The sequence below is a fragment of the Paramormyrops kingsleyae genome, chromosome 17 (assembly GCF_048594095.1).
Source record: "Paramormyrops kingsleyae isolate MSU_618 chromosome 17, PKINGS_0.4, whole genome shotgun sequence".
In the NCBI taxonomy this organism is placed as follows: Eukaryota; Metazoa; Chordata; class Actinopteri; order Osteoglossiformes; family Mormyridae; genus Paramormyrops; species Paramormyrops kingsleyae.
In genome coordinates, this window is record NC_132813.1 from 20,723,639 (window position 1) to 20,750,072 (window position 26,434).

Here is a 26,434-nt window from a genome sequence, read left to right on the forward strand (position 1 = left end):
TTCGGTTGCTGGCATGGAGTTGAATTGCACTGTTTTATTTCAAACTGAGAAGCACCGTAATATGACAAAACCAACAATGCACCTTGAGTTACAAACTGCGTCTCCCCTTATGAAACACTCCCCTTCACCGCCTTTGGCCTGGGATGCACTCGGCTGCCGTCGTGACTCTGATTAAATCCGGCCTCCCGGTCAGCTGCCTGCCGAATTTCGGTAGGTAGCAGAGCAAGAACCTCTTGCCCCTCCCTTGCTTTTCCCAGATACATGTGTCGTTTAGAACGGGATTTTTCGCAAATAATTAAAGATGTGTTTGCGCAATGATTTTAGTCCTGAGCATTGCTAGGCTTCAGAAGATGGAGATTGCAAGGTTCAGATCCAAGGTGGGGTGGCGGTGTTGTGCCCTGGGGGGGTACACTTAATCCAAATTGCTTTGGTTAATATCCGGACGTATAAATGACTATTCCTGTAGAATTTTAATGCACACAGGTCTCTTTTGAGAAGAGTGTTTGCTAAGAGAATGAATAATGAGGAGGAAGGACCTGAGGCCAAAGGCAAGGGAGGAGATCTGCAGCCTTTGACAGCATGTCGGATTAAACCATTACGCCTTGATGCGGGGGGGGGCACCTGGGTTTTTTTGAGGTCAGACGTATTAGTCACTACCACTGAGACAGTCGAGGCTTGCCCTCTGCCCCATCTTGCCACCCCTCACCTGCCTGCCTAATTAATACATCCCATTTTATAGGATGCAAAGACTTCTTACAACCCTTAGGAAGAATTAAGAGGCTCCGGTAACGGGACCGTAAGTTTGGCCAATTGTGTCTGATTAATGATTTAAAAGCCTGTCAGTTGTAATTGGCAGAGTCAGCGAGGCACCTGCGCTTTGACGCGGGTCCTCGGATCACAGCCGTAGCGGATAGATGCGCCAGTGGGGGAGATATGAGATCGACGGCGTGGAAATGGGCTGAATGAGGTTTCTCTGTGGCGCTCCTGGCGTAAACGTGCTTTTTGCAGCTCCTGAATCGATCCGGCCTCCCGCTACACTCAAACAGGTATGAATACAGCAAGACGGACGTATAAATATTTTCTGGCTGCCTGCTGAACCTCCTGGGCTCCCCGTAACTGGACGGAGCGGACCTGCCAGGAATACGGCCCGCCACGGAGGAAAGCTGTGGTGGGCCGGGGTGGGGGGGCTCAGTGTGACGTCCTGACAAGTGGCATAGGAGTCGGCGGTGCCATCTGCTTGGTGTCGGCCTCCCGCGCCGCTGCTGGCTGCTGGATACAACAGCTGTTACCTAAGAACCAGCGCCTCCCCACAGGAGGGCCTCTGTTCACTCACACCCACCCGTATCTGGGCCCGTGTGGTTCCTCCCTCAGACTCGCGGGATTCCAGCAAAACCGCTCACTGCCGGGTTTAATGAGGACGAGCGGCTGGCTGGTGGGTGGAGTGTCTTTGGTTTGTCGCTTTGTGAGTTCTGGAATGGTGGCTGGGTGCTTTTGAACACTTTTTAAGGCAGTGTTTCTCAAACTGGTCTAAGGGGACCCCCAGACAGTCCATGTTTTTGTTCCCTTCAGCTCCGGACCAAAAGCGAGGTCTGGAATTCCCAGAGGACTGGGCTGCGAATGTTGTTAGAACCCTTCGCCGCATGTGTATGCGTGAGAGCAATGTCAGCAGGTGACTGCGGCCCAACAGGGCAGGCGGTGCGAAATCAGATGGTATTCGTAAAGCACATCGACCAGCTCCCGATCCATCCGGCCAGGGACCCGACCCCCCCCCCCCCCCCATTTTTTTTGGTATCCAAACAGCTGCCTGTTTCTGGATGGCTGCGGTTTGAATCCACTTTGGGTGTTGGCAGCACTGTCTGTGAATTCGGACCTGTGCCGGCATCATTTGTCATTGAATTTAACATGCCAGACATGCATACACACACATACACACATTAGTTTCTCGATTGCAGTCACAGATGTTTATTAAATTGAGTTTCTCCTTGTAGGGACCGAAAAGGTGGTCAAAGTAACAGGTTTTTATCACATTGTGGTGACATTTGCTCCTCAGAAGGTAATATATACATAACCCACACATACGATTGCACACAGTCTTTCCAGCAGTCTCTTAGCAGATTCTTCACTGAATCTGTGCCATCTGAGCACAGTCACATATCCAATGCCCAAAAGCCTACCAATTTCATATTTTTAAGATTTAAAGATCAATTGATGCCTCTTTGTGTTTGGTGACTACATGGTGATGATGTAATGCTGACCAAATTCAATAAAGGCAGTCAACATATCATCATGGATGAACTCCGCACACACCATCCATTTCAAAGCCAAAAGGCCTCACCAGCAACCAGCTATGGATGACAGTGTAAAAACGTTTGAGGTGCAGAGTATGGGGACACCATGGATGGGATACCAGTGCTATAATTTATATAATGCTTCGGGACATGGAAAAAGCAGGAGACTAGGTGGTCCGACCCATCTTTGGACCTGCCAGTTTGACACAGCCACATTGATTGTCACAATTTGATCTTTGCCACTATCGATCGCGCCCCTTTTTAAAGTCGATTGTGTAATGAAAGGATTCCCCTTCCTGTCAGTCACACATCTTCCCTAATCACCCCGAGCAGATTCCACTTGTCAAGGTGATGAAGCCATGGGTTCCACGCCAACTCAAGTGAGGGGGATGACGGACGGCCACTAAAGTGCAGGTCCCATTGGCCGAGGAGCACTTTCAGCGGAAATTACTTATCCATTTGATGGTAGAGGTAGCTGAAGCCCCTCTCCATCTATATGGACGATATGTCCTACCATCAGCACAGTGGTTTTAGAACTGCTTCTCTAAAACCTAAAGGCTCAATCTTACAGTGGAAAGCTTGCGCAAATTGGCCTCCTGTTTCACTGATGTTTGTCCTCACCATCGGTGCTTGGTATTAACTACAGGAGGCTTGTGGGTTAATGAATTCTGAAGTAAATACATCTGGCGTCATGGGTGAAGGAGAGGTGCAGTCTGGGACAGGTCTATTGTGTTGCCTGCTCACGTCTGGTCTTCTCACCTTCTACTAAAGGTTGAGGTGTTCACTGGAGTATTGCCTTAGTATTTGTGCTTTATTTTTCAGATTTAGTTTACTTTTCCCAAATTTTTTTATTTTATTTTTTTTAAACTTCTTCAGCGTTGATGTCATCTTCTGCCTAGTAATAACCAAAGGATCTTACTGGACTTACCTGCCATCGGAATAGTCCTTTTGTCAGGCTGTCGTCTGCTCACTTGCCCTTCTCCGTGCTGTGACGATGGCAGATTCTGAAGGAGTACAAGGACGAGGACTGGAACATAGGCAACATCGTGTTCACGCTGACCAACCGCCGATACGGTGAGAGCTGCATTGCCTACGCCGAGAGCCACGACCAGGTGAGTCGGCATCAGTCGCAAGTCATCGGTAGGGCCCTTGGTAGTGCCACGTTGGTAGGATCCATTGTGGTACCTTCACCTGGGTTGTAAAGCTGTTTTGCCAGATGTCCTCAAATTTGCTCATACCCAACCTCCGCAGATGTTTTGTTTTCTTTGCAAAGCTGTTGAAATCGATCTGAATGTGTCTGCTTTGTTTATGGTTTTTTGTACTTGGAGACCTTCTTGTACAGCTTTTATCCTGCTTTTATTATTTAGAGGGTCAAAGCGAAATCCCAGGTATAATAGCAGGTTTCAAGTGTTATATATGATGAGAAAAAGAAGGAATATTGTCTATTGTACCAGGAGTGCAAGTCATCTTCATTCATTCTCTTTGTATGGTGTGATGATTACTGTGTGTGTGTGTGTAGCTATTGTTTTGACCTACAATACTTGCTTTGTTCTTTTTTTTAATACTTCTTTCCATCCCCTTTAAACTTGATCCTTTTTTCCATCTGTATCCATTCCTCCCCCATCCCCGTGGGGTCTGTTCATGCTTCATCCATCCCTCTATCCCCTTGCTCTCGTCATCCATCCCCCTCCAGGCTCTTGTCGGAGACAAGACGCTGGCCTTCTGGCTCATGGACAAGGAGATGTACACCAACATGAGCACCATGATGCCGATGACGCCGGTCATCGATCGCGGCATCCAGCTGCACAAGATGATCCGACTGCTCACCCACGGCCTGGGCGGCGAGGGCTACCTCAACTTCATGGGTGAGCGGCTATGCGGGGGGGCGAGAACAGGAGGTGTCCAGGCAGTGGAACAGTTGCACAGCAGGCAGAGTGAAAGCGTTTCCACCGAGCCGTTGTGTCTGCCTGTCGTTTTACATTCTGCCCAGCAAAGACCAAGCAGACCATCCGAGGTCCAGTCTGAATTGAAGCTGAACTGATCGCTGTTTACAACCTAGGTGTCCACAGCAGGGCCGAGTGCGAACTGCAGAGCAAGCCAGCCGTCCGGCGAAAATGGGGGCGAAGTTATTGGTCTCAGGGGTTGTTGTCCAGCAGTAAATAAATAATTAATTTTACTGTTTTTCTGAAAAACACACATTAGTTTGCTGGGTTAGTTTCTCATTAGCCCCCGGCCACAATGTTTTTTATCATTTAAAATTCACATAATTCTCAGTGTGTGTTCTATTTATCGATGGCAACAGGCAGACTTCGCTCTTAACCTCTAAGCACAGACCGTTTATATTAATCTGAAATTCTCTGAAAGCTTTGATTTAAAATATTGGGTGAGCAGTCAAACAGTGATTGCTGAAGCTGTCTAATATAGTTCAGCTGGCGTCAGGATGGAGCGGACTCAGGCGTCAGAACACTGACTAGCAGATGCAGAAACTGCTGCTTCCCCCAAACTGTCTACTCTGCGCCACTGCAGGGTTACTGCGCTCTGCACTTTATGGAAATAGTGTGCTGCATTAAAGCTGTTGCTGCTAATAATGATAATAATAATAATAATATTGATTATTATTATTATTATTATTTATTGACTATGTGGTAGGCAGCACTGGGGCATGTTCTCCCTGTGGTTTTTGGGTTTTCTCCAGGTACTCCAGTTTGATGCAGTTCTGAGAATTGGTGGCTCTAAATTTTATACAGTGCTTGGTTCTGTGTGTGAATGTGTGCCCTGTGATAGACTGGCATCCCATCCAGGGTGCCCTCTGCCTTGTGCCGTGTGATGGACTGGCATCCCATCCAGGGTGTGTACCCTGTGCCTTGTACCCTGCGCTACCTAGAATAGGAATAGGTTTTCATGGGATTTACCGAATGTGTAGAACGTCTTTGTAAGAATGTAATTCAGTAAGGATGCATTTCAGGTTCTCTCTTTAACTAAGGAACCACCCAGTGGTGTCTGAAGCAGTTTGACATTGGGAGGGACTGAATTTGCCCTGGCAGGGAGTGCGATATATATCACCCCGTTGCAATGGGCACACATGCAATAATCACATCATGAAAGGTTGTGATATAAGAAATTAAAAAAAAATATTTCTACAATAATAAAGATTTCATCATTTTAAATAAGACTAACGCTGTTTAGGGTACGCGGGGTGGCACAGTGGTTTGCGCTGTTGCTTCATACCTCTGGGAACAGGTTTGAGTCTCTGCCGTGGTTCCATGTGTGTGGAGTTTGCATGTTCTCCTCGTGTCATTGTGGGATTTCCTCTGAGTACTCAGGATTTCCCTCCCACAGTCCAAAGACATGCTGAGGCTGATTGGAGTTACCAAATTGCCCGTAGGTGTGCCTGTGTGAGTGAATGGTGTGTGAGTGTGCCCAGCGATGGGTTGGCGCCCCATCCTCGGTAATTCCCTGCCTTCTGCCCATAGGCTCCCGACCCCCCTGCAATTTCACTGTAATCTAAACATAGCTAAAACAAGAATCTTGTTCATATGATAAAATGATTTTGCCTGATACGGGACTACAATCTTCGTTACAGTTATGTTTCATCCAAGCACTCTGCGTGTCTTCAGTAACATCCAGATTCATAATAAAAGATGACGAACACGCTCTTATTTATTGGGAGCTGTGGGTGACGGAAGCTGCAGTAGCCAGGGAATCGGTTACAAGCTACAAGGAGAAATAAGTGTGATTATACCAGAGCGACTCTTCTTCAGTCTAATGAGCAGAAGTTATGACGGTTTCTTCTCCTATGGTCTGTCGCTTGTTTCATGTTGCATGCCTGAGTTGTTTTCTCTTTTGTTTGTGCTGTTTTTAAACCTCAAACATCGTCATTGTATCAGTGGGTGTGGCTAACTTAGCTAGTAGCAAGATAACGTTTGTAAGCCTGGAAATGCAGCAGTATTGAGTAGTGGAAGTAATGCAGTGGTAATTTTAACTAAATAAAAGTGTTTCGTATGGATGTATTCTTGTATTTTTGGCCTGAACCATTAATATTTTAGGCAAAAGCATTGCAAGATTTTTTTATTTTTTTAATTCTTTGCTCTAGTGCTTATATCTTGTCTGCTTTGGCCTTTTGGGGCTGGACTGTCCCTAATCCAGCCAAACGGTAATGGAAAAGCACATAAAAGCTAATTATTGCAGCAGCTTGAAGATGATGATAAAGTTTTACTCACTAGTTTCGAAGGCTTAAAGGAACATTAGATCACGCCGGCACTGCCAGCATCTGTAGGTGAAATCGCAAAGCCCCCTTTATCAAGTTAATTGGATCGGCCGTGACCTTGTGGGGTGGGGGTGGGGGGGGGTTAGGGGGGCTTGCTTCGGCATGAGAAGTGCAGCCTTGCTCTGGTAAATTAAAGACAAACATCTTCATTCATTCTGCTGTGTGTACATCGGTGTGACGGATCCCCTCTCAATCCCAAGCTGTCCTGACCTGGAATGGGTCAGGGGTGCTTTTTATGAATAAGGCCAATGTGCTATTTAATCCTTGGTTATTAAGAATGAATCTGGGCACCTACAAGCCACATATACAAGCTTTCCTGGGAATTTATTACAGTTGACCTACAATAAGTGTGTCCTGTGATGCACTAGTGTTACGTCCTGGGTGTCCCCAGCCTTGTGCCTTGGGCCTGCAATAGACTCTGGGCTCACCAAGTCTGTACTGAATAAGCAGTTATGGAAGATGGATGTATGAACTAAAATAAGCTGTTTCAACACTGCATAATTTTGCATACAATAAAGTTTCCCTTGACAAATGACAGCACTTTCACTCCTGGGACTGAAGCAAGAAACATTTTTGTCACCAAGTCTTTCAATGCTGCCAAATTGGAAATATCAGCGGTGTTGTAGTAATTTCAGTTTTTACTATCATGGCCAGTCAGAGAGCCAATAGAAGGAGCGACACATAGCCATGACCTCACAGGATATTGTATTAGATTCATTTACATTTATTAATTTAGGCATTTTTGTCCAAAGTGATGTGTAAGTGATTTTCATGTGATTTTGCAGGGAGAACATTCCTTTGCCTGCCCTCAGAGTCATAAGCTTTGCTTTTTCATACTCTCCAAAGAGAAGGAAATGCTCAAATGAATGATACTGTTTGCTGAGAACACCTGCGTGCCTTTATAGTCAGGTCAGGTCAGGTCAGGTTTTGAAGCATGCACTGATGTAGCGCGTTCGTTACCACACCCACCACACAGAGAAACTCCTCGCGATTCCGGCCAGCGATCCCCCAGGCAGATACACGGTCCAGTCCCAACCTCGGAAATGCCAATCCATCTGCCGCAGCCAGGTGTTACGTGGATGTCCCCTTGGCCTGGTCCAGCCACTTGGGTCCTCAGCAATGAGGATCCTGCAAGCTGGATCACCCTCAGGGAAATAGCTGTAGTGCCGTAACTGACACTCCCTCACAATGTGCCTCATGTGGGACTCAAAGACAAACCAGCAGTACCCAAGGATTCTCTGAAGAGACACAGTACCGAAGGAGTCCAGTCTTCATCTCAGCTCACTGGATAGCATCCATGTCTCACAGCCATACAGCAAGGCAGGGAGCACCAGGACTCTAAAGACTTGGACCTTCGTCCTCTTGCAAAGATATCGGGAACGCCGCACACCCCTTTCCAGAGACCTCATGACCCCCCATGTTCTTCCAATCCGTCTGCTGACTTCATAGGAAGAGTCACCAAAGACATGAATGTCGCTGCCGAGGTAGATACATTAGGTCTGATGGCTGGTTACTGATGGCTTTGCCTAAGAAGTCAGTAAATGCCTGAACCCCACGACCCTGCCCAACATTCAAGCATTGAACAGAGTCGGAGCAAGAACACACCCCTGCCAAACCCCATAATCAACTCCGAGGAATGGAGAGGTTCTCCCTCTACTCTGCACAGCACTCGTAGTACCAGTGTACGGGGCGGCCATGACGTCCAGTAACTTCGGGGGGGATCCCGCAAAGTCTCAGGATGTCCCACAGGGCAACTCAGTCAACTGAGTCGAACACTTGACGGAAATCGCCAAAGGCTGCAAAGAACCTCTGCTGATATTCGCGTTTGCACTCGATGAGACTCCTCAGTGCAAGGATATAGTCAATGGTAGACTTCTTAGGCATAAAACCAGACTGCTCTGGTCGCTGACAGGCAAGCAAGTGATCATGGATCCTGTTAAGAATGACCCTAGCAAGGACCTTACCCGGCACTGAGAGCAGTGTTATCCCGCAATCCAGGCAATCACCCTTCTCTTTCCAAATAGAGACTACAAATCCCATTTTACAGTCAGTTGGGATGACTTCTGACTCCCAAATGGAAGCAGAGATTGCCTGCAATCACGGAAGGTCTCCCACATCACATTAGAGTCAGCAGTCACACCCACATCTGTAAGTTCCTCACACAACCTGCATGCAAACTCATCAGAAACAGCTTGATCTTTGAGTCTGGCTAAGTCCAGCCTCATTCTCCTAGTTAGTGGTAGCCTACTGGATCTAAGCTGAATCTTCAGAATAGCAACAACAAGTCTTTAGTCAGAATTAGTCAGCACCACACCAGCCCCGATCCCCAACAGGCCTTGACCCTATTAGCTCTCTGACGGTTTCGACTTGTCCAGGGATGGGGCTCCCGATGGCTTCCCCCATCCCCTTCGTGGTGCGTGCAGCCTTCCTGCGGGCGACTGCAGCAGAGCAACTCCCTCGGAGAGCTGTTGACTTGTTTTAATCGAGCAGTTGTGAGTATTTTTACAGTGGCTGGAGTGCCAATACCGCCACCGACCCCCAAACATTTCCAAAAAATTTACAGTTTCCTTGCAAGTTTGAGGACCGCTTTCAGGGCCGGGTGCAGTTTAATGTCATACCCAGGATAGTACAGATTTGGATTTTTCGTCAGATCAGTGGCCTCTGAGTGGACAGGAGGTCAGTAGATCGTCAGCCTGCAGGCTGCTTTCATAATGCCACTCATTCTTTTATGCCTTTCGTAATAGCCTCAGTTAACATTTTTGTTTCTGTGTCATTGCATACAAACTTGCAAACTCTTCCCTCTAGCAAAAAATCTCGCATTAAAGTATTTTAATTATTGCTGATAATGGTACATTGGGCATGTTCTTTAGTGTCCATGTCAATATACCCCCATGATTCCCTGTAATATGCAGGCCCAGCATGTGACCTTCATCTACCCAATGGTGTTGCTGGCTCTTATTTGTGAAGGTCGCGCTTACGTTTTTAATAGCTGTCTAATGTGTTTTATTACCATCCACCACACCTCCTCAGCCGGTCACCCCCTTTTCCCTCTGCTGCTGAATAAATAGCCCATGCTATTATGTAGCCTCCCCCCCCCAAAAAAAAATTCTCCAACTCCATCTCCCAACCTTTTGTTGTCACTCTGTGTGTCTCCCCCATAGAATTCAATCTTCTCGACTGTTATTTTATGATGTTGTCTCATCAGTCGACGACGGATTCATTATCTCATCACTCCACCCGACGGCAGCGGCAGGCCAGCCTGTCATCGGCTTAGGCGCCGACATCCGGCTCGCAAATGTATTCCTGTATCTCCTGTCCCGGCGTCCACGTCCGTCGCCTCTTTTACGTGGCCGTCCCTGAGCTTATGAATGTCATTACCCTGCCATGCTCGTGGACCAGGCGATTTGAGAGGAAATCATCAAACTTCCTCTCGTGTTTTTCTTTTTTTTGTCATTTTTTTTCCCCTCAGGCCGGAGATTTCGATGATGGATCTACTGCAGGGGATTGAGACAATGGCTGACATTCTGAAGCCGCAGCGCAATTAAGCTCCACAAAAAAAGAGCGACTGATTTGGCGCCTCCGTCGTCGGCCGTCCCTCTTCTTAGCAGCGACAGTTGAAAGTGGTGTCTTTGAAAAGCAGCTAAAGGGCTATGGGTAGTGTAACACTTACTGTTGTGGTAATTCACAAGTCTTGTCATGAGCATTATGGGCCGGCACAGTAAAATTGCTCAACTTGAGCCTCTTTTATCATGACAAAGTGTTTGGTGTTTGTTGACTCGTAATGGTCGCCTACGCGGCTCTTTTCTTTGCCTTGATTATGATTATTGCCGTGTTATCCACGGCATTTTCGTGTCCGCGGGCGCTCGCTCTCCGTCTTAAAGCTCAAATGCAGAACGGCCTGCCGAGACTTCTTAAATATTTAAAGCGGGAAAAGTCGAGTCCAGACGACGGCTGTGTGATAAACGGGGCCTGTCAGTGTTTTCTAGAAAACGTCACGGAGGAAAGTGCGGCTGAGTTTTGTTTGGCGTCTCTGAAGTCAGCCTGAGCCCCCTTGTGGCACAAACGTTTATGAAGAGATATGGTGCCTTTCGGCTCGGAATGCACACGGTGCTACTGCAGGGGACGGCTGTGGAATATATACTATACAACTAAAGGTCCTCTTAATCTCTGCCTGAGCTTGTTCCATTTCATAGGTTTGCCATCCAATTGAAAGCCACTGGAAAGAGTGAAGAAAATATTTCTTTCGTATTTTTTTCAGTTTAGCGCTGTTTGGAGTTTTGGGCAGTTGAGTGGGATTTGGGGCATACTGAATCTAAGATCAGTTAAACCTTGAACTATTGATATTTGATAATATTAAAGTTGAGTCCAAAGTTCTTCTCTTTCTCTCACTCTCGCCTCTGACAAGTCTCGCATTCCTCCAGTAAGCAAACTGAACTTAAAGTTTAACCCAGAAATGAAAAATCCAAATGGCACGACACCCGGCTTTATTGTGGAGGCATTTTTCATTTTTTATTTACAGTCATTAAAGGCCCATTCATTTGTCAAAGCCAGCTTATATCTCGACGCCCGAATGGACTAGTTGAAAAACAGTCTCCTGAGTGTCCATGTCCCTCTGCCACCTCCCCCCTCCAAAAAGGTCTGATGAGCTGCCATGACTTTTCTGTGCCTCTAATCTCAGGGCTGTCGTACCTACATCTTATTCCTAACCAGCACCATCTCCGCTTGGTCCATAGCCTGAGTAGTCCAGATCGGCGCCTGCCGGTCTCAGATTGTTCTCTTTTTTTTTTTTTTGGGCTTCCTGATAACTGGTCAAGCGTGCGGGCTGGAGGCCTTTGTCTCATGTGCTGGAGGACTTACTTTGATATGGTCCCGGTGACCAGCCATCTCCATCTCAAAGATATATGCTTCAAGAGAATGTCCAGAAGAAGCCCAATTGCTGCTCTCATGCCCAGGTGTTTGCGAGTGAAAAATGATGTCCCAGCTTGGTAGATCAAAGGTACCTCACTAGCTGTTTATAGATTGTATGAGCACGGCCTGTACCTCCATCGCAGGGAGGGAGGCCATGTTTGGGTTTGTGAGTCCCCGCTGAAAGACAAACAGAAGCCAGTTCCTTTCTCCTTAATAAGGATGAGGAGGTTGTGGTGTCACAGGGATAGCCTTTAATGATAATGACCAGAGGGAGGCGGGTCCACGGCCAGAGGGAGGCGGGTCCACGGCCAGAGGGAGGCGGGGCCACGGCCAGCAAACGCTTTGCCAAGTCACTCAGTTTACAGGGCCTCACCTGTCGGTGCTTTAAGTGACGTCTTACTGATGCCAGAAGTGAACTTGCTGCATTCTTACTGATGATGGATCCTTTGTGTATATTTTTGTTGAGTATTCTTTACCTAAATTAGCCACCATTTTTGATCATATGCCCTCAATAAACAGTGTAGTATAGCATGCTACAGTGAAACACTGTGCCACTAAGTGTGAAAGACCAATCAAAAGCACCTAATGATATTTTATTCATTTGACTTTATATTTTTGGATCACGCTTAAATGTGGGTGATTATTGACACTGATGCCTGTAATTTGACTGTTTGTGCGTGTTTGTGGAATAAAAGTCCTGCTTCCTGGTTGATTTCAGGTAATGAGTTTGGCCATCCCGAGTGGCTGGATTTCCCCAGGATTGGGAATAACGAGAGCTACCATTACGCCCGGCGCCAATACAACCTGCTCGACATGGAGCACCTCCGCTACTGCCAGCTGTACGCCTTCGACCGCGAAATGAACCACACCGAGGCCAAGTACGGCTGGCTGCCATCCGAACCGGTGAGGGCACACAAAGACACATCCAGTCACTCATTATGGGAAATTTAGTGTCATCAGGTACTACCTCTCAGGAATGTGGGAGGAAGCCAACACACCAGGCGCAAGGAACACGCCAACACGCCAGGCGCAAGGAGCACGCCAGGCGCAAGGAACACGCCAACCTCCAGGGGCATGGACTGGTGCAGCTATCAAATGCATCTGTGTATTCTTGTGTGCTGTATATGCTTAGGAATAATATAACAAATTCATAATATTTCGGATTCCAGTGTAAAAGTACTGGTGTAGGTACTTGGTCCATACATCTCCAGTCTAGTTCGATTTATTTATTTTTTTTCTTTCTTTTTTTTTTTTAAACACGTGTTGGTTTCAATATTAATTGACTGTCGAGTATCTTGATCCTGTTTTCTGTGGAGCGATTTGTCCCCCCCCCCCCCCCACCACACGTAGAAGAATTAATCAGATGTTAAACGGTGCCCTCTTGGGGGGAGGGCCTGTCTATGCTGGAGGAGTGTGCTGCTTTCACCGCCGGGCCCTGTTCCTCATTAATATACACGATGGAAGGCTTTCCATATCACCTGGCTTCACTAATTGGGACCTTCTTGTCTGTGAAATCGGACTTGACTTTGACCTGTTTTGAAGGTGGCAGACTAAAGCGGAACTTAACCTCTCACAGTCTGCTGTTCACGTCTTAAGGTGCTAGAGTTCACATCGCTTTTATGGCTGTGTTTTTTTTGCATAACTCATCCATCTGTTCGTCTTCGTAAGTGCTTGTCCTGTACAGGGGCGCGCTGCGTCTATGCCAGGAGAATGCGGATACAGGACACCCTGGATGGGTCGCACTGGGCGTGAACGAAACGCAGTTTAGAGAAGGTCATTTACATACAGTAGCTGCGTGATTTTAGCTTGTGGGTGGAAACCAGCATAAGCACAGTTAGAACCTGCAGACTTCACACATACAGAGCCAGGTGTGGGATTTGAACCCAGAATTCTGTAAGTGTGAAGCCACATGGCTATCCGCTAATTTCATACACACATGATGGTCTGGCATTAGGAAACTTATATCATAAATGGAGTTTACAGAGGAACTGAAGAAGCTCACCGGTCAGGTAATGAAAGGGTGAGCTCAGCACCGCCATCTTGGGACCCAGTATCGGGGGAGGGGCAGACTGGGATGTGGTGGGCTGGGAGCCTCTTATCTTTCTCCCAAGAGCAAATATGCTGGCACTGACAGGAGGAAGCAGACGGTAAATGCTGCTGACTGGGTGACAGCGATAATCTCTGCTAATGACACCTTATTAGCTGCTTCCTGGGGACACTGCGGCCACAGACGCAGCTATGGGCCACCACCTCCTGACAGGCCTTATGCTCCCTGTTAGCCCCCCCACCCAAAAAAAAGTTTCCCATTTGTTGGACAAGGCTGTAGTGCATAATTTACAGAAATTAGGTTTTCTATAGTCTGCTGGTGATGGATGGATGGATGGATGGGCAGGTGGATGGAAGGAAGGAAAACTCTTGCACCAGACTTTATTTAACCTTTCACGATTGCGTATTTTGTTCCCTTCACTCATGTCTGAAATCATCATGATTGCTAAAGCCGACACGCTGTGTCTGATTCTGTGTCTGCCCTCCGACCTTCCTGTAGGGTTTTATCACCGCGAAGCATGAGGGAGACAAGGTCATCGTCTTCGAGAGGGCCAGCCTGGTTTTCGTCTTTAACTTCCACCCTTCCCAAAGTTACAGCAACTACAGGGTAGCGACGGAAACTCCAGGGAAGTATCCTTTACGGTGTCATCACTGCATGCTTGTTCGTTCAGCGGGTTTCAGGACACGTGGTTCTGCAGGGGTTAAACGACCATTTGACTGGACAAAAACTTGCGTGCCTGGAGATTCGAATTGCAGTTTCACCCTTAATACTACCTACATACTGCATGTATATTGGGATACATTTAAACGATCATAATTCAGTTCAGGTATGTGTTTGGTGACATATCCCAGCATGCCTTTCTCCATGGTATGTCAGACTTTTGGCCGATGGAGGCTAAGGTCATTAGTGTAGAATGGCAGAGAGTTTGTTCAGACTTCTCGGCCGCTCTTCAGAGACGCGCTGTGTTCTCCAGTGCTTCGATGATTAGCCCTGTGTCTGGAGGCCCTCTTTTCGATCTGTTTTCTCTCATGTTTCTTTTGTCCAAGCTTATGAAGTTATATCTTCAGTTTCATAGTTCCTGTGAAGAATCTGAGGGCCATGACCGCTGAGGGTTTGAACTGGTCAGAAGCCGCGCCTCCGGTACCTGCCGTCGGCGGTGTCCATGGCAACGTCGGTGCATCTCAACTGAGGGAGAACCGCCGTGTCGGCTGTTTAAGACCTCAGTAAATCCAGTTCTTGTGAAGTTTCTTGTCTGGGTTTGACCTGAGGGTTTGGTTTCTCGAAACGCTGCCAGTCTGCAGCCTGCGTACGCTCAAGCCCGCCTCTAGCCCTGAGACCCCTCTCCATATTCTGGCCGGGGCCCAGAGCTCCTCGCAGCCTGTGTTACAACGTTCGCATGAGCGGAGTAAGAAGCAGGAGGCCATGAATGATTAACGGACAGCCGTGGATTAGCATTCCCAGGGAATTTCGATTCCAAGGGTTGATGGGTGGTAAATGTTCCTCCGTTTTCAACTCTACAGCTATGTATCCAATACAGTGAGGGCTGTCCTTAACACAAACTCGCATTAAATGCATGTTCTCTGAGTTTTTCTCACACTGTTCAGGAGGGTGGTGTACTTTGTTAGGAGATTTTCTACAAGTATGAAAGCTGGGAAGTTTCGCAAGCGTCCAGCAGCATTTAATGGTGCTGACCACCATGTAGCTGTCGTTGCCGCAAGCGTCCATACCTCTCCTGGTATTCCCAGTATTCCAAGGACTGATTCGACACGTCCACCTCCTGGCTCTGACTGGTTTTTAGACGCCCGGGGTGACACGGACATCATGAAACGGGTAGAGCGAAAACACAAACAAATGAAAAAGACAGGACACGTCATGGGTGGCTGTGAATTTGGGGTTGGGGGGCGGAGCACTGCAGAAACACTGCCGTTTGGGGGTGGGGGGCGGAGCACTGCAGAAACACTGCCGTTTGGGGGTGGAGCACTGTAGAATCACTGCCGTTTGGGGGGTGGGGGGACTTCTCTGTCTGCATGCATCGTCAGGCCCCCAGCAGGGTGGGAGCTGTGGAGCACTGCTGAGTTGCCCTCATCTGCCACCCCAAGCCCCGCCCACCGCCACAAACTCGCTGTGATCCGTCATCGTCACATACCCTCACACTTCCCACTGGTAGCTTCCCCAACTGCAACCAAAAATCAGTTCTGTGTTCATTATAGTTCTGTTTTGAAACAGCCCCTATTTTTGGTATCCTCATTAAAACAGGCTGCTAGCTTGATTATGATTCACTGATTGTGTTAAAAATAAAAGTGGAGTTGGGGGGGCTCATCTTATTTTCTTATATTCGTATTTTATTTTCCTGTTCTGGGAACTCCATGCGCATTTATGCTCTGTGGAGCTTATTCTTTATGAGCAGCTACTCAAAGGAAAGGAAGAAGACAATGGAAATGAAAGATCAGCTAATGAACTGGTAATAAGTATTCCTTTGGCGTTAGTCAGACTGAACGGATTTCGACTAGATTCCCCTGGTGCTTTGGACAAATTTGACAGCTTCTGTTCTAGACGGCTTCAAAGCCGTATCAGGAAAGGTGGCTGTTTTAAATGCTTTTTGATGGTTCTGTCCAGCGGTACTGTGAAACCTCAATGAACAGATTTCTCACCCATCCCAGGGTACAGTGAGGTCTCCTGGTTTGGTGACTGGGAAGCACAGAGGTGAGGGTTTGATTCCACGTTCCGCTGTTGGCACAGAAGCATTGGGAGATGTGAGGGAAGCGTGGCGAGGGATTCGCCAAAACAGTGACTGCTGGAGAGAGATGGGGGCTGTTCTCTCTGCTGGGCTGGGACTTCACCATTGTTTGGGTTCAGAATGAAAGGATTTGTATTTAACAGGATAGATGTAGCAGGCATGCATTTGAGCCACAAAGACACAACAGCTGCAAAGTCTTGAGTCTAAGAAAACAAACTTTGAAGATATACTGAGATGTTTCATGAGCTCCTTCTGGGAGGCCATTTGGAAGCAGGACTTACCCCTCCAAGCAGCTCATTCTTTCTTTCTTCGTTTTGTCAGGTTTCTCTTTTTTGTGCTTTCTCCGTCTCCCATTTTTCATCTTTTTATTTTTTTTAAACCAAGAAAGTAGTTGCTGGGGAAGCAACTTCCCTGCTGTTCTTAACACCAACTGTGAGTTCAGGTGGTATTCAAAACAACACCAAGAGCCCAGAAGGTACCATGCGAAATGGATGTTCTAGATGTTTTTGTGTGGAACATCTCCCGCGTTACTGACTTACTGTGAGTTACATCATGTGGTCTGTGGCCTGAGTCATTATTACAATTGTGCTGTTGGTCTGTAGAATCCTGACCCAAGTTACAGATACCACTGCAGCATGGGGTCTGTAGTATCCTGACCATAGTTACGGGTACCACTGCATTGTATGGTCTGTAGAATCCTGACCTGAGTTACTGTTACCATTGCGTCATGTGGTCTGTACAATCCTGACCTGAGTTACTGTTACCATTGCATCATGTGGTCTGTACAATCCTGATCTGTTACTGTTACCATAGCATCATGTGGTCTGTAGCATCTTGACCTGTGTTACTGTTACCATTGCATCGTGTGGTCTGTACAATCCTGACCTGAGTTACTGTTACCATTGCGTCATGTGGTCTGTACAATCCTGACCTGACTTACTGTTACCATTGCGTCGTGTGGTCTGTACAGTCCTGACCTGAGTTACTGTTACCATTGCGTTGTGTGGTCTGTACAATCCTGACCTGAGTTACTAATACCCAAGTGTCTTGTGGTCCTGATGCTCTGCTGTAGAATGAGGCCAGCACATAAGGGCTCCCCATTGTGGAGTGCATGAGCATGACCCACTGAGTCACATGACACGGCTCCTTCTTTTTGCCAGACTTTGAATCTGAGCAGGGCTCCTTGCCACAAAGAGGGGTAAAATCTAGGTCTTACTGCTCCGGAGAATAAAAAAATTGTTACCCATTGAAATTTAATCGTCTTGAGCTTTTTGACAGGCACTGAAACTTTTTTCTTTTCTTTATAGTCTTTCAATGGATGATCTTCAAGCCAGGATCTTCTTCTAGGAGCTTAGAGCATCTGAATCCTGATTGGGTAATTTCATGAAAGGCATACCTGTCTGAAGTGATGAGTCTTTTGATAAAGGTCTGAGTCTGAATGAGGTCACCATCCTCTCATTTGACAGGGACATTTTGCCTATGCGCTGTTACCAATCATAAAGGCATTACTTTGTTTCTTCAGCATATGTTTGGAATATAATACATATTCCTGTTTTTATTTTATTATGGGCGAACATAGGCTAAACTACCCAGAGCTCCAAGATGATTTGACAAACAAGCACAGAAGTGCCATGGAGGAGGTGATTTACATGCGTGGATTATTCTGCAGAATTTTAATGTTTTTTTTTTTTTTAAGTGGAATAATGAGGATTTTTTTTGCCGTTTGTTCCCTGGCCATAAAACACTGCCGTTTCTTTTATTGAACTCGCGTGTAATTGCGTTTGACTTGGTTAGAATTCTGATTCCCAACTCGTGTGGGAGCAGACCATGGCCCCTCGTTTAGGTGACCCACGGCACGGGGCGGGGTGACCCCCCATCCCCCCCCCCCCCCCCCCCCAGGACTGCGGGTTGCGCTCAGAGCAGCAGAGCCGTCAGCTTTTAGCCAGAAGTTAGCTGCTGTAAATGTCAGGAGAGGCTCTGTTTCTATGCCCCCAAGCAAGGTATTTTTAGCCAGAATCGCACTGATGGGGGAAAGTATTCGGCTGTAAGTGGTGAGCTGTCGATCCTCCTGCGATCAGCCGAGAATTAAAGGTTACGGCTCGAGCTCTGGCTGCAAGCTCCTTCAGCCGATGGCCACAACTCATCGGGTCAGAGTAGGTCACTCCCCATAGGTCACTGCAGCGCCACCTAGTGTTTTGGTTCACAAGTGTCTGTTAAACCCATAGCGGTCTGTCACCATAGCCCAGTTCCTCCACTGACGTTAGCATAACGACCCCTTTTCAGCACCTCTCCCTACACCTGCTGTTCCAGTCAGTCAGTAACTAATCTTTGTTTTGGGCACAAAGCTCTGAAATATTCCACAGCACAGCTTTGTCTGCTCATGGAAGACAGCTGTTTGGGATGGAGGGGGGGTCCACTCCTGTGCTGCCACATCCGGAAAACTTCAGGGGGGCAAGCTGGTTGGAGAGAAGCTGCTTCCAGAAATAGCTGTGAACATCAGCAGCGTGCGAGTCCAGAGTGCTCAGCCACACTCTCCATGACCTTAATCACTCTGTGCACTTTATTTAATAATCACCATCGTATATGCACAGGTGGGAACGCTGTCCCATCCTGTGAGAGTGAAGATTGGTATCAGACAATTTCCTCGGGGGGGGGGGGGGGGGTCACACATTTTTCCCACCCCCCAGGAGCAGTGGTATGCCAGCCATGGCATTCGAATGTTACTGTACATATAGTGTACATAAGGTGAACTGAAGGGCCAATCAGATATAGAAAGTACACAGGACATAAGTAAATGAAATTAGTGCTTTTGGGTCACTGCTACACCCCCTCCCCCTCACTGCATTGCCAGTCCCTGAACTGCATTGGCACTTCGCTCATGTTGCCCACAGCTCCCCCCCAGCATTAGCACTCCCTCCCCCCCCCCCCAAATTGGTGCTCCCCCCGTTTCAGGCTTGCGATAACCACCCCGAAAATGACTCTGCTCCTTCAGCAAAAGACTGCGGTGTCAAGGCGAGGGGAAGCGTAATGTGGCATTAGTCTGCAGGGACCGTGCACAAAGAAACTCTTCTTTTTAATCATCTGTATCAAAGCAGACAAGACGATGCAGAAGTGGAGCTTCCTGACTCCTGGGACGGACGAGCGCGTTTCAGTGCTCCTTCCGGGCTCCGACAGGCCCGCCGAGAGACGAGGTGATTTGTCATTCTGCTAATTAAGCGCCCACTCGCGAAGCCGCTCCCTCTGTGCGGGTTTACCCCATTCGGCCTCAAAACTGCAGCCGCCCCCCTTCCCAGTGCCTGAGCTAAGTGGAGGTCTGGGGCTGTTCTGGGGCTGTTTTGCTTACCCCTTTGGTTTTCCAAAGAGGGGCGAAAAATTGCAGTTTATCCTTGGTCCCTTATTGGCGCGGCTCAGCATGCATGTGGGTCCTGCCCGCCCTGGGGAAGGCAAGTCAGTGTGACCAAAGTGTCAAACAAAACAATTGGTAAACGGGGTTCGGTGAATCATAAACGGCACCACCAGGGAAGCACTCAGGCGGCGGGAAATAAACTGGCATTTTTTTTGTGTTTTTTGAGTAGGCCTTTTAGATGGTGCTAGTACTTAAATTACGAGAATATATTTTGGCTACCTGCTTATTTAGTGCATATGCTATCAAAATGCAGGGCTGGCCTGTCTTGAATTTTCTGGATGGGAGAGCTCCCTCTTGTGTTGTGAGGCTGCCATTACCACCGCATGCAACGGCGGCACCGGCTAGCAGCAGGCCAGTTGTTGTTGATTATGCCGATTAGCTTCTCGCTAACTAGGAGCGGCCTCGAAACAACATGGCAGCTTCCCAAACTCTGAGCTGGAGCCTGAGAGGGTGCCCACTGGCTAACTGCCGGCTTCTAAGCGAGACCCCTGGCTACGTCAGTGCTCCGTTTCCTGCACAGTAATTACCCACCGCGTTGCCAGTGAGCGCCGCACGGTTTCTCTGGGTCGTCTCTCCTCTATACCTCTGCCTGCTTCACTGTTCATCCCTTCTTCCGCAGCAGCACCTAAATATTGGCAAACTGTCTGGCTTCTTCCAAGAAAAACATCTGCCTCGATTTGTTCAATTAAAATTCATTTGCAACTGTACATTTCCAAGCGTCAGCAGATTGTCGTTTTCTGTTTGGCCCATTTGAAGCGTGTGTGAAACACCAGTAAAATCCCAATATTTGTAATGTAAGCTGTTTTTTTTTTCTTCATTTCTTTTTCCCCTGTTAGTTACCATATTCACATTCTGCACTGAAGCACCAGCAAAGGTCACCTCTGCCTGTTAGCTGGTTTCGTTTGGTTCCCCCGTGCTGCTGCTGTTGGCTTTGAGAGTTGTTTGGAAATGCGATAGAGAATCTACCCTGATTGGGAGGGAGACTCACAGCCGGGGTGGGGGGTGTTACCGCGGCCAGACACACACGCCATGATGATTGTTAAGCTGCCGACAAACGTTACTTATAAGCAGAGGGGTTTAACGGTTAAGGATATGTAAAAGGACTTTACATAACATAATCAAGAGAAATGCAGGTCCTTTGTGGCACATTCTTGATTTTGGGGCCGTATTAAACGGTATCAGGCCTGGGCGGCAGTTAAAAAAATCACATCGCAGCCCAAGAAGTGGAGCGCAGGCCGCGGTCTTTGGCATGCTGAGAAGAAGAAATCGGAGACGCGGGATGGTGAGAAGGGAAGGCGCGGGACCCTTTGCCAGGCTGTTCTTCATTACCTCCCTGCACAAAGGGCTTCCCTTAACAATCTCCCTGCACAGACACCGCATCGTGCTGGACTCCGATGAGGTTCGATACGGAGGTCACGGCCGCCTGGATCACAATACCGAGTTCTTCACGGAGCCCATCCCATTCAACGGACGCTCCCACTCCATGCTGGTGAGTCCGGAGGTGAAATGTCTTTCTGTGCTCTTGTTTAGCCTGCCAGCCTCACACAATGGCTTCAGCGTTGTCCCTTCATTGCCCTCAGATGGTATTCTGGCTCACTGGGGACTTCAGGTCATCACATGACCTGTCGGGAGCCAATGAGGTTATAGCTAGGCCTCCGATTATACATCGCCTTTATTTCAAACTCTTTTTATTCTGAACTTAATTTTAGCATTCACAGTACACTTCAGCTCTATTCCCCTATTCAGGCTCCAACAGCAATTTTAAATGGTTAAAAGAAAAATCAGTAAAGAACAAATCGGTGGAAGAACAAATAAGGTGTATAAGATTATTCTCTGCTCTGTTGGCTGCCAAAATGAGTGTTGGGTAGAGGCCCTGAGGAATGTCCTTATCTACAGCACAGCTCTGGGACACAGTCACGCAGTTCAGGCTTTTGAAAAATAATTTAGGGAAGCTTCACCAGTCAGATAAATAGTCACAGTTCAAGGCAGCTCATCAAGCCTATTTGACCCCTGTAACCTATGACATCTACAACCAATAAGTAGTTTCATTATTTTTCTTTTAGTGACTTTAGATTGTAGCCCTTATTCACAGACGAGTGGAACTGACCACATGAAAAGATAGCATGTCATTTTTCTAAAGTAACTGAGACACAAAATGACAGGCTTATCTGTCTATCTATCCATCCATCCATCTATCCATCCATCCATCTGTCTATCTACTCAAAGAACTATGGCAATTATTATATCAGATATCTGAGTTTTTTTTTCCTTTCTATTTTTATGTCTGTATTCAGCATTTTTGATTCCCACCCACACCCCCCCACACACACACACCCCCCCACCCACACCCCCCACACACACACCTATAGGGTCTTTGTGGGCCTTTTCTCCAGCCTTCCCTTTGCTCTTGTATCATTAATTCTCTCTGCAGCCCCTTCTCTAAGATGCCTGTCTCCCTTATTCCTCCTCTCCCTCCTCTTTTTCTTTGTTCTCATCCACTCAGGTGCAATTTATCTACCCCCTGTATTGTTGGCATAGCGCGGAGTTCCGTCTCCCGGTTGTGCGCTGGATGCGTTGTCACGTCGCTTTGAAGGCGGGTAGCATAGCTTGTTACTCTTGTCTCGGCGCAGGCGGAGAATCGGGGAGAGAATGTGGTAATAAGACGAGCAGGCAAACTGGGCTGAGCGGCACATTATTGATATTCCCAGTGTTTCTCAGCCTCGCGCGCGGCTTACATGATGAATTCAAATTCCAGAAGAATGGCATCTTATAAATGTCGTAGCACGACACAGTGAGCAACGGAACAGGAAGGCACACTACATGTGTAGCAATATTAAACGACGTAGCTGAGGTTTTAAAGCTAGCAGTGATGCTGGGTAATTTGACAGGGGATGAAAGGGAGATCTTTCAAACCAAAGCTGTGCTTCGTAGTTCAAAATCAGAAAAGACAACTCATCTGAACCGAGGGAGGGGGAAAATAACAGAGGATCTGAAAGTATTGGAGGGGGTCTGGGTGATTTGGGGGCAGCAGATGGTAGTTTTAGGCTTGTAAGGTTTTCCTGTCCATCAAAGCCAAGCACCGTTGAGTCAGTGGCTCAAGGTCACTCTGCCAGCCAGCCAGAAAATTTGTTTACACTTGTAACGCCCCCTACAGAGCAACCCACTGTTGATTCTGGTTATGAACTGCAGGTTAGGGCCAGTGTCAATGTGAGTATTTATTTGCTGGTTAGTGAGTATTTAGCAGCTATTGATTTCGCTAGTTCCTCTGGGTTCTCCAGTAGTCTCCACGCTATCCGTGTGGATCCACCCTTAGCGGCTCTGTGTGTCGAGAGAGAGAGATGTGGGCAGAGAAGCCGGGGAACGACCATTACTGTAGAGCAGCAGCAGCTGTGAATACTCATTAAGCAGAGAAGAGCTGTGCCCATAGCAGCTGCACCTGCATGATAACAGAGAACATTCAGTTCAGGAGTGCAAAACACCATGATACTCTATTATTCAGCAAATCCATATTTTAATGGCTGATCTTAGCCCTTCCTTTCGACAGCCAATTAAATCAGAAGGAGGGAGTGTCCCCCCGGCCTCATGCTCAGAACAGCCTCTTGGTTTGATGCCTTCCCTGGCCTCTGATGACCACTAATGACCAATATACAGGATGCTCTTTAGCAGAACTGAGCTACATTTTTAAATTTAAATTCTTCCAATGCCGTGAACTTCTTAGACTTCCAGAACTTTCTAAAGTAAAATAAATCTATCTGGCAGACCTGGGGAGTTCTATAGTGTCACGCCAAAGATGCAGCTTCCACGTGCTTAATAGGGGAAATTGCGTATTTTCCCTTCTTCTATCTGTCCCTTTCACGACTTCCCACCAATATTAAAGCATGGCAGATAAAATGAAAAAGTAATACAGAAACACTCATTCATGCCGCTACAGACCTCTCAATAGCGTCTGTGGAAATATAAATGTAGGTGTTTCTGTCTTTGTGGGGTTTCTTGTCTCCAGGATCCCGTTTATCTGTTGGAAACGTGTGGCTCTCTTCCATCTCCTCCATGTTTTTTTCTTCTTCTTAATTTCTTCATCCACGCGCTGTGTGTTCACCGTCAACCCTTTTATAAGGAATTGAAAGCAGTTTAACAAGTCCTCTGTTGATCTCCATGCGATTATGATTTTAAATAGGGATGTTTGGGGAGTGGGGGGTGGGTGCGGGGGGGGGTCATTTGAAGAAGCGGAGAGAGAAGGTTTGTCCTCGATTCCTGTCTGCTTGAAGCTTTCCATGCTTACCTCTCTGTGTGAAAAGCTGCTTCATAATTACTGGCCTTGAATATGGAAAAATTCTTTTTTTCCATGGCATTGCCAAGAAAGGCCGGAATATTCCTGCTCCATAATTTTTTCACGCAGTAATACATAGACCTTACCCAGCTCCTGCCAAGTCCACATATTTATCCTGTTCCACCTCCTGCATACCTGAATTAAGTAATCAATGGCCTGATAATGAATTAACCAATAGTATGTGATGTTTGGATGGAAGATTGGGTGCAGATGTGCTGTTAAAAGATTTCATACAGAGCCCCAGTGTAGCTTGTGGCTGGCGGCATCGCTGGATCGCAGCATGTTCAGACGGGTCGGTCCGATTTACACGTTTAAATCCTCGCCTTCTGAAGACGACCCATCAGAAGTTGGGTGCGCGATTTTCCTTTCCACTCATCAGCGGAACGCTGTGATGTTCCGCTCTCGTCATAGGCGACAGGAAATGTCAGCTGTCGCCAAGTTCCCACTGAAAGGACGAGTTTAGCAAATAAAAATGATTCGGTTTTCGTCACGCTTCCTCAGAAGTTTGACAAAAGGAGTCTTTGTTTTATATTAACTGTCAGGCTTTGTTTAAGTCTCCCAACAATGAGCTCCAACATCCTTCTGAAATGTAATTTTCTCTCATGGTACTTTCTTGGGTAATTATTAACAACTTTCCAACTGTTGTCTTCAGAGCCCGTTAAGTAAGCAACCTTCTCACCCACTGCAGAGGGAATTGGTGCTGCTATTGTGTTCGATAAAAGATGAAAGAAATTATTAGATAAAGCACTGAATAATTAGGATGTTGAGATCGTGATGTACCTAAAAATTGTATTGTATAAAAATAATATAATTTCCATGCACACTCATATGCATACTTTGCAAAGTGATTAAATACTGACGCAAAAACTATGTGCGTTTCAAATGTTATTATCCTCAGCATCGATTATATAGACTGACATTTAGTCTAAGACTAATTTGCCTAAATGTCATATACTGCAGTCACCACAACAGCCTGTGAGGCCGTAAGATGTTGGGTCTTCCAGCCATGGAAGGGTGATTCTAACCCAGACAAAAGTTTTAATCCCATGGAAATAAACCACTTTGCACCAAATGTGCTGTGTAGTTGAAGGACCTTCTGCTTTGGGTTGAAGGCAAAGAGAGAAACTGCATAGTCAATGGTGGGACTGGACAGGGAGGTTCCAGTGGACCATCTACTGGATGGTAGTGACCAAAAACAAAGGGCCATCTTTCATTTTCGATCCCATCCATCTTCCAACTGGGTATCCAACACAGCTAAAGCTAATCCCTGAAGACGCAGGAGAGGATTCTACCCCATTGCAGTGCGTTCACATGCTGTGGGCAATTCAGAGATGCCAATTAGCATGTTTAGAGTGATACACGGTGGAGCATCCAAACACCACATGCACAGAGCGGGGGCGGGCCTAATAAGCCCCAATCCCTCCCCATAGGAGCATTTTGAGCTGCTCTGCTCCTATGGGCGTCAAGAAGATTCAAAATAAAAGCCTGTTTGGCTGGAGGACTTGAAGAGCTCAGCGGGCGAACTTCTCACAAGTGACGTGCATATCTCAAACACGCTTATAACTGTGACAGGGAGATGGGCTCTCTTACAATAGTGGCTGCGGTGTCCCATATCCTGTAGCATTTGGCTGCTTTGTTAGAATAATTTGGGGGGAAAAATGGGAAAATCCAGAAATGATATGATGTGTCCTACTGGCTTTCTTATTGAAGCTTGATTTGCTTTGATCTGCCTTTACGACCTGTGACAAAGCAGAGAAAAGTCAGGGAAACTTTTTCTTTTTGTAGTTAGTGGCCCTACTGTTGAAGGGAAAAGCTGATAAACAGCTGGTTAGAGCTTCAGTCTAACAAAGGAGCCTAGAAGGATTAAGACCTTCCTTATTAGCATGGGTCCTGTTTGCAATCACTCTCCGCATCTTACTAGAGTATTTAAGTGAGGGTGAACTAAAGAATCAGATTAATCAGGGGTTAATTTCAAGATTGCTATTCTCATGAAACTTGCTTCTCATAGTATTACGGGTCATGTGACCTTTTGAGAATAGTGTCATTGGTCACAATTTCATCAAAGTTATTAAGCATTAATGTAACATTGTGTTCCTGACATCATTAAGATGCTGTTAATTACTTCCATTATCCAGTTAGGGAGAGAGTGATTCTGGGAGAGAGGTTGGGATTTTTCTTCCACGTTTGAATATGCTTATGGAAAATATTTCATTTAGCAGACACTTTCATCCAAAGCAATGTAATATTGATATGGCAGAGTTAGACAGCCCCTGAAATAGAGGGTTAAGAGTCTTGCTCAAAGACACAAGAGCGAAATCATTTTGCCAACCCTTCCAGTCATAGGCACAGCATCCTTACCCACTGAACCACACACGGTCCCCAAAAGCTTACAGTTGGTATTGCTTGGCAGAGCTCATGGGAGTTTTACTTACACAAAAATGTTCTGAGGCAGAA

At 46.9% G+C, this 26,434-nt stretch overlaps 1 protein-coding gene across 1 annotated transcript in view; it reads left to right on the forward strand.

Annotated features, from left to right (window-relative positions):
* The window catches only part of gbe1b (glucan (1,4-alpha-), branching enzyme 1b), a 73,438-nt gene that overhangs the window by 45,176 nt on the left and 1,828 nt on the right, over positions 1 to 26,434 (forward strand). Inside the window, exons 11-15 of the mRNA XM_023826143.2 lie at positions 3,290 to 3,400; positions 3,982 to 4,153; positions 12,182 to 12,366; positions 14,009 to 14,139; positions 21,025 to 21,142. Of these exons, the coding sequence (XP_023681911.1) occupies positions 3,290 to 3,400; positions 3,982 to 4,153; positions 12,182 to 12,366; positions 14,009 to 14,139; positions 21,025 to 21,142 (717 nt within the window). The remainder of the gene's footprint in view (positions 1 to 3,289; positions 3,401 to 3,981; positions 4,154 to 12,181; positions 12,367 to 14,008; positions 14,140 to 21,024; positions 21,143 to 26,434) is intronic.